The sequence below is a fragment of the Limulus polyphemus genome, unplaced genomic scaffold (genome assembly GCF_000517525.1).
Source record: "Limulus polyphemus unplaced genomic scaffold, Limulus_polyphemus-2.1.2 Scaffold188, whole genome shotgun sequence".
NCBI classification, from domain to species: Eukaryota; Metazoa; Arthropoda; class Merostomata; order Xiphosura; family Limulidae; genus Limulus; species Limulus polyphemus.
This window is the reverse complement of record NW_013665798.1, coordinates 158963-168265: the sequence shown is the minus strand read 5'-3', so window position 1 is coordinate 168265 and position 9303 is coordinate 158963. Positions and strand designations below refer to the sequence as shown.

Below are 9303 nucleotides of genomic sequence, written 5' to 3'. Positions count from 1 at the left end.
TTTCTTACTTGTATTAAAGAAACTTGTTTGTTTGTTTGAAGTTAAGCACAAAGCTACACAATGGGCTATCTGTGCTCTGCCCACCACGGGTATCGAAACCCGGTTTCTAGTGTTGTAAGTCCGAAGATACCACTGTGCCACTGGGGGCTTAAAGAAACTTATCACGATTTTGCTAGGTTACAAACGGTTATACCATTCTAGGTCTTCACATTATGAAATTATCTGCAAACATTGAAAATACGGAACAAAGTACCCCCCGGTGGGACAACGTTAAGTTTAAGGACATAAAATCCTAAAATCCGGGGTTTGATTCCCCCGTAATAGACATATGAGATAGGCCAACGTGGCTCTGATCTAAAGCAAACAACAGAACAGAACAAAGCCTGGCATAGTCTGGTGTTAGGGTTCTCTACTCACAATCTGCGGGTCGTGGGTTTGAATCTCCCTCCCCTTACATGCTTGCCCTTTTAGTCGTGGGGTGTTATAATGTGACGGACAATCCCACTATTCGTTGGTAAAAGAGTAGCCCATGAATTGTAGGTGGACGGTGGTGACTAACTGCCTTCCATCTAGTCTATCACCGCTAAATTAGGGACGTTTAACGCAGATAACTCTCGAGTAGTTTTGGGCGAAATTCAAAATAACAAACAACAACAACAGAACGAAAAAAATAACACTTGTATGTTGGTTATACCTACACGCCGTAGCAACCAATATGATTAACTATTAAAAATAGATGATTGAATTCTAACTAAAGAAAAGGTGCAAAAACTACCCAGAACTGAAGTTATTGGCGTTCCTATGAAGGTGAAATAAGAAAATTTACAGCAAAACAAACGTGACCTTTTTTTTACCGAGAATGGAGAGTTTATTCTCGAGAAAATATGATATCAAGTAACTTTTTTCTTGTAAAAAATACCAAATATTTAGTGAGAATAAATTCACATTACATGCTATAACTACAGTAAAATATCTAAAGTTGGATTATTATGATCATCTAAAGACGCAAAACAATCCCAAGACATTTGACATTTGATTTATTTAACTAGATGTTGAGGAAGTAAAAGTACAGTTTTTTTCTCACTACTTTATAGATAATCAAGTTGGGATGTAAGCGAAACTTTCTTTAACTGTTATCACAATAAGAACGAACGGTAGATGGTATTTTTATCATATATTTACAACAGACAACAAAACTAACGAAAAATTATGACTGGCTATACGGTAAAATCTGCTATACATGTTATGCATAAATATGAATATAGAATCCAGAAGGTATTAACTTGACTATTTTTAGCTTGCAGTTAATGTTTCGATAATAAACTGTGGTTTTCGTGAAATGTTTATGTTTGGTACGATTGGATTTCCTTGAAGTAGGAACTGTTAAAAAAGGATTTACTGTTGAAGCAAGGAAATATCTAAACTCACCAATATGAAATCTCTCGTTGCATTCTGACGTATTCTTTCCAATTATCTCAAACTGAGGGAGTTTCAGATCCTCATAAAGGTTGAGAGGATTCTCCTCGGACCAGGTTAGGTCTAACTCCTTAGTTGTCTTGGAGACTAGTAAACAACCCAATAATACGCTTTACGTGAAATCAACAAACTATTTTGAAATGGCTGTTGTTAATAATTTTATAAGTGAATGAAAGCTATGTCTTTGAAATGGCTGTTGTTAATAATTTTATAAGTGAATGAAAGCTATGTCTTTGAAATGGCTGTTGTTAATAATTTTATAAGTGAATGAAAGCTATGTCTTTGAAATGGCCGTCGTTAATAATTCTATAAGTGAATGAAAGCTATGTCTTTGAAATGGCTGTCGTTAATAATTTTATAAGTGAACGAAAGCTATGTCTTCTTTCAGTCTTGGCATAAATTCAAACTTCAATATAATACTTATAGATATCTTCAATTTTACATAACATTAATCAAAATATACATGATATACGTTGCTGAATAGAGATATAATTTCTTATTGTATTGGGGATATGTATTTTTAAAGAACTAGAACGTAGCAGGTAAAAGTTTACAAAACTGTTTAAATCTATATGAATTAAGATAAATTTGTTGATAAAATTTAATTTCAGCGAGATAATTCAAGTGTTAACGTTTTATAACAACTGTTATTATACAGTGTATGTTTTGTTACTTTATGTAGAAAACAACACACTTAAATTTTGCACAAATAAAGTGTACATTACTAAGATCTAGTTGAAAAAAAACTAAATTAACAGAATAAAAATGACAGTAATTTATCTTTATGATTTATATTAATTAAGCAAAATTACGAAATTCAATAAGTAAAGTTCCATATCGTTTTTGTAAACAATATAATTACTTGCTGTAAAAATGAAGCATTTTGTATATTAATAATTTGTATTAGTTTTGATTTCACAGTAACTAAATTTATCAAATTTTCTAACCTAAGGGATAATTAAAAATCCTGCATATTCTACAAACACTTACAGGATGCCAGTTCAATAGTACAAACTTGAGAATCTAGAGGATATCGATAGAGATCCATCATGCAGGAGAATGTCAGTTTCAACCTGTAGGTATTTAGTACTATTAAAGATCTGTTCGTAAATAAAATACATAAGATGAATATATGGTGAATTGTTACACTATTTTAAAGGTACATATTATATAGAAGGTCATTTTTTTCTAAGAAACGATGATTAAGTTCGACATATTGTTACTGAAGATTGCATTTTCCTCAATGACTTTGCCCTCTTTTCTTTCGCCCCCAGTGGTTCAGTGGTAAGTCTTAAGGCTCATAACAATAAAAATCGGGTTTCGATACCCGTGGTAGGTGCAGCACTTAAAGCCCAATGTGTAGCTTTGTGCTTAATTACAAACAAACAAATATAAACAAACTCTCGTCTAAGTTTTTTATTAACAGTGACTTGCAGTGGTGTTCTCACGATATAAGGTATTTTTGAAGGACAGCCATGCCAATGCTTTCTCCCAGTTTACAGACTGGCTAATTTCTGAGGTCAATAGTTTCCAAGTGCACGATTAACAGGATCAAAGTTCCAAAAGTCGGTTAAAGTTACGTGGGAGACTTGATAGGCATGTGGTTTGAACGAGATTGGTCTAATTCTAGTTTCTTCGGCCATCTTTTTTTTAATTTTAATATAAAACATCAGTTAATTTTTAGCTGTAGGTGCTCAAAAATGTAAAGTTTGTTATTTGCGATCTTTCGTCAACTTCTTGTTGATTATATTATAAATGATATCAGGAGATATACGCAGTTTCTCCGCAATATCTTTTTTTTGTACTACATGTTTATGTTTCTTAGCTATAACTTTGTTTTTTGTGGATAAAAGAGGGTATTAATCCTGACTGGCTTGATATGTGGTTTCGAAGTCGTCGTCGTTCTAAACTCGATGCCTTGCGGGTTTTATTATTATTTGCTGCTATAGAAAACAATAAAAACTCTCTTCTTCACGCCATTGTGCCCTTTGGTTCTGTATCGTTTAACAACTTTGTTGTACGGTTATTTCTCGTCGGAAAGAGCGATAATATAACTTTGTACCCACCAATCAAGTTTTAAAGAATTTTACAAAAGGGTTTTTCTTTTATATGTTGTCACCCGGTGGAACAGTAGTAAGTCTACAGAATTGCAACGCTAGGGTTCAGGGTTTGATTCCGCGAGGTGGACACAACAGATAGCCCAATGTGGAATTACTATAAAATAAACATACACATTTTGTATGTGAGACAGGCACCTGTCTATCAGCCGACATTCGCAAAAAAATAGTAGCTAATTCGTTTGCACTTTTATAACCTGTAAATAAAACTCCGTATAAAGACATTTAGGGTATTTTATATGAATGCTGATTGATAATCATCTAAAAGTCTGAAAACGTTTCAGAAATATATTATGTAAAATTTAAAACTACTTGTTATATATGTGCTTGTGTCTAACAAACAATATTATAATCTTAATAAAAAACTTGCTATGATTTAAATAAATGTTATCCTTGTTTCCAAAAGACACATGAGCATTGTGTAACAACTTACTATAAAACATATACATATCTGCTGATTTTGTTTTCTGGAAAAAAGGCCACTGTATGAGGTCTAAACTTGATTTACTTTCTCGTGAAACAGTTAAAGTCGTATTCAAACAAATATCGAATACCGAAAATTTATCGAATAAAGTGAGAAATATTCTTACAAAATAAACCAGAAAGTAGCCAGTGAGCACTGAATCAATTTTACAAGCTTATGGTTATTAACCACTGTAAGACTTTATAGTTTTATTCAGTTTAAATGCTTTTATTCAAACCTGCATGTATGCAACTGACAGGAATTCAACATTTTGTTTTTGAAAATATTTAGGTATTTATATAGTGATTTTTGTATTGCTTTGTATATCCATCCCTATCTTTTTTCTGTACTTTTTGACATTGCCATCCCTACATCATACTTACTTTTTGCAAATGTTTTTATAACCTGTTCCCCCTTTTTTAAAACAATTTTATTGAAGTTGGTTGATAGATGAACATTTGTTTTATTTTTATAATTCAATGGTAATGTGTATTGTCAATATCATGTCACTTTGGTCAGTTTCTTCATTTCACATGTAGAATGACCTCAGTTATTGATATTATACCATACAGTTGGCTACAATAGATTATCAATCATCACTGCTCATAGTCTTGATTTCTTGGGACTTAATGTTGAGGAACCTATAGTAAGGAAAGAACATATTAAAAATGTATAGTTGCATGATCCCTATATTCATGTTTGCATTCTTTTTGGCACTGCTATCCTTTTACATTTACGAAATGTTTTTATTACTTGTTTTGTGACGTTTTTCCCTTGTCTGAAAGTTAGTGTATTCTATGAATGTAAGTAATAAAATTAATATTATGTGTATTGATTGTTTTACTTCAAACATAATATAAATGTTGGCTCCCTAAGAACACCGATTGTATAATGTACATAACACTGAGTATTCTACAAGTTCATCTATTATTGGCTGGTAATACTTGCTTCACTCTGTATTTAAGCTTTTTTAAAAGAACACTAGATTTGTGTAAGAAAACAAATTTCAAGGCGTTAAAGTTAACACCGTTTACACTAGAATTATTATTTTTTAGCTTATACTAAGTACTACAATGCTTAATTTCTGTCGCATTAAAGCCATTGCGAGAACTTCATGGAATTTTTCGCCAGCTTGGGAAAAGAAAAAGAAATAGGAACACTTTGGCTCTTTAGCTAGTTCAAAGTTTTCCACTTTAACAGCATATTTCAATGATATTGGTAATCTCAAAAGCTGTGAAACACTCGATAATGGAAATAAGGTGCTCAAATAAAGCTATAATTTAACTTTAACAGTTATTTGTAAGCATCATAGAATAATACGTTGAATACGGCAGCTTGTTTCTCGGACCATCACTAAATACTAAGCACTACTGTGCTTAGTGATACTGGAACTTATATATAAATATGCTGTGATGATCGTGCAGTTTCATGAACATGGTTTAGTTATTTACCATCGGGATTTTTGTAATTCATAAAGAACTTTTATAAACACTTTATGTAGAAAATACAATTAAAATAAAATCATCAACTGATTAGATTCTTTAAACAACTAATAATTTTTACACAACTTTGTTTCTTTCTCATTAGTTAGTAATTGATAGTTAAAAACAGAACATCATTCAATATCATAAACAACTTAATATTATGTGTTATTTCCAAAGACTATTGAATTTAATTTTTTTATTTAACACTGAAATATGTAAGTTCCTAGCATCTTAAACTAATCAAAATATACGATGCCAACTATATCTTGGCCAAAAATCGATTGCATAAGTAAAATAAATAATTATTAGAAAGACTGGCCACACTTTTGCACTTTTGAATATTAATTAAGTGTTACAATAATATTAAACTCTTTAATTTTTATCAATTTTTATTTTAGAATGTGCACCTTTCGAAATAATATAAAAAACAAGAAAGCTACCCTCTTCTATATGTAAGGGAAGACAGCTAGCACAAGGTAATCTTCCGAAACGTTTACAAACTTTGAAATTTAAGAGATATGATACCATAATTACCCGAGAGCTAGAGATAACATGTACTACCTGACAACGTTAAACAGATATAAAAGTTTAAGCCGACAGGCTTGTCAAGATCTAATGGGCCAATTAATAAGTAAATCGTTACTTCATTTACGTCATCTAGATAATTTATAAAGAACATAATATACTAAAATCATTTTAAGAGTTAATGGGTTTTTCTTTTACAAGTAATTCATTAACGATTATAGCCAAAGGGAATAAAATGATTTTGTACCAGCGTCTTTCTTCAATAGAAAACTAATCGCATTTGTAGAATGACATTGTGGTAAGCGCGAGTCTGAACATTAATTCCAAGAACATATAGCAACATAGTCGTAAGTGAACAATGAAATAACTGAGGAACACTGGATCTCTAAAAGGCCGTTTAAGAGCTTTATGATGGTTAGAAATTTTATAATAATGGACGTGATACATTATAATTTAGGGTCAATGATCGTAACTGTATGAGTTGTGTGTCACCGAATACTCGCGTGCTTAGAGGTAACATAAAAGGGGTAATTTTGAAGGAAGGGAAAGACTATAATAGGAAGTTATATCTCAAAGTCCAAACGAAACTGTTCAATATATTTAGTAATAATACCTATAGAGGGGGCTATAAAGAAAAACCCAAAGTAACATAAACATGGCTTAATTTTATAATACCTAAGCATGTAGAGTATTTCTCCTGACGGGTTGATACGAACTAATACGTTGGGAACGGTAACATACTGAAACTCTGCAATTTTTGCGTTGGCGAAAAACACCTCAGGTTTCCAAATCCGCTTTACCAGCGTAGGATCGTTGAGATCTAGTGGTTTTGAGAGATTTGGCTTCCGTAATCTTTCATCCAGCCATTTCTGTCTCAGGTATAAATCTACCTCGTAGTCCTTAGAATAGACCAGAGAAGATGCAATAAAGAAAAAAAAGATGTGGTAACCCAAATCCTAAATACCCTAAACAGGTAGCAAAAACAAAATTACCAGTTGAACTGTAATTAAAAACATTTTATTCTTCTCTCACTTTTGAACATAATTATATTTGAATGATAACTCTAAATATCTTCAAGAAAAGTATCAATAGAGATTTTCAAATAAATTACATAGACATACTAAATCATATACACACTCAGTTTTCTTATTAATTAGTGTTGATTGATGAATCATATGTTTGTTTTTTATTTCTACATACTGTGAATTTGAGTATTATATCTTCGCATTATCATTTCTACAGTTCCCGTTTAACCTTGTCATAATTTAGTATGTAGTAACAAGTGAGTCAAGAAGGAAGATTTACACTCATACTCCCACTCATAAGTTAGTGCATTTCGTTAATACGTTTCATTCTTTAGAGAATTTTATATTTCCCCGAAAGGAGGCCGAAGGCCGCCTGGAGAGGTCACGTGTTTTAACACTCGCACCACTATACAGTAGTGTGTTGTCTGTCAGTCAGCCAGTAGACACTAAAATGGCATCACATATGGGGCACTTAACGTTGCTGTTTGTAATGTCGTGACGTCAATAAAACGGCACATGCATGATTCGCGAGAAGAAGTATGCACTTCGTAGGCTACAAAACAGCATAACGTATGAATTTCCAAAGCAAGAAATAAAATATTTGTTACTCTTAATTTTAAAAAAATTAAAAAGAACCATGAATATAAGTACAAATACAGTACCAGTATTTTGTTATACCAGTAGTATACTGCCCTCTAGGTTCGGTTATAACTTCATTATAAGTGTACTTAAAGTGTTATTGCAGGTCATGAATGATGGAAAGAGACATTCCGTCAGTTATATTTTAGAGTAATGTTATAAGACAGAATAGAAAATTTGATAGGAAAATATTAATATCATTATTAATAATTATTAGTTATCATTACACATAGAAAGATTATTGTGTTTATATGTCGATAAATGTAAATACTTCACGAGTATGTGACATAAAGCTATAGTTTTTTAATACCGGCTTTATTTGGTTTTGTTGGGAAACTTGCGTTATTACATTGCAAGTTTGATAATTAGTTTTGTCTTCGGGGAAACGTTGTTGTTGTTCGTTAAATTTCTTGCAGAGATACTCGAGGGCTACCTAGGTTAGCTGTCCCTAATTTTGAAATGATAGAACTAGAGAGAAGACAACTTTTTCAACATCACCTACCACCAACTCTTGGGCTACTCTTTACAAGCGAATAGTTAGATTGACCATCACATTATAACGCCCCAAAGACTAAAAGAGGAGCATGTTTGGCGATGGATTTCGACCAGCAGATTACGAGTCGAGCGCCCTAACAATCACGCATGATTTCCCTAAGGGAAATGAGAATGAAAGAAATGCCTAATGAAGTAGTACAGACTGTTAACTACATTTACTGTCTGAATCTTATAATTAGTAGTTTTACATTACGGTTTTAGTTTTATGTAGAAAATGTACACAAGTTTTGTTTGTTTCTTTATTGTTAAACTACACAATGGTCTTATGTGGTGTGTCAACCACGGGTATCGATACTCGGTTTTTAAAGTTAAAAGTTTTGAGACGTGCCAGTGAGCCACTTGGGGACACAACTTTTGTTGAAGTAACAGTCAGTATTAATTAGTGTTATTTAGTATCCAACATATACGCTTGTTAAAAGTTAGATGTGTACATACATTTCTCGTTGGAGACGGTTTTGTGTATAGGGATGTTATGTCATCAGTCCGTGAATTTTTCTAGACCTTTCTACAACATAATACATGCGAAAAGCTCATTGTATTTTTTGCTTGAACATATATATGTCAGAGCTAACGTACAACTTTACTGGATAGTGAAAATCTGAAAGAAGTTTCCATGTCCTTTCTATAGAATTTAATTCTTTGAATGACTTATTGAAAGTTACATAGGAAGCTCTGTAATTTAGGGTTCAGAATGGCTTGGCTCTATATAGAACTGTTCGCCATCAACTTTTATAACACACAAAATTACTTACGGGTCCGCGACTCTCTGGTTACTGGATTTCTAATAATATGATCGATATTGCAATTAATTCGACTATTTACTGTTAAGTTCCCCTTATGTATTTTACATAGAAAATAAGATATTTCGCCAATTTGGTTTTTTTTGGCCAGCTCTTCACTGTAACAGGAAAAACAATAATATTACTTGATATGGCACAAAATGGGGAATTCACTGGTATAAAACGGTATAAGAACAAGTCAGTTTGTTTTTGAATTTCGCGCAAAGCTACACGAGGGCT

The 9303-nt window shown here is 32.3% G+C and overlaps 1 protein-coding gene across 1 annotated transcript in view; it reads right to left on the bottom strand.

The window, feature by feature from the left end:
• LOC106478191 (glycine receptor subunit alpha-2-like) overlaps nt 1–9303 on the bottom strand; it is a 40910-nt gene that overhangs the window by 8213 nt on the left and 23394 nt on the right. Inside the window, exons 4-6 of the mRNA XM_022381757.1 lie at nt 6741–6964; nt 2467–2549; nt 1429–1563 (exon numbers count right to left, since the gene is read on the bottom strand). Coding sequence (XP_022237465.1) covers nt 1429–1563; nt 2467–2549; nt 6741–6964 — 442 coding nt within the window. The remainder of the gene's footprint in view (nt 1–1428; nt 1564–2466; nt 2550–6740; nt 6965–9303) is intronic.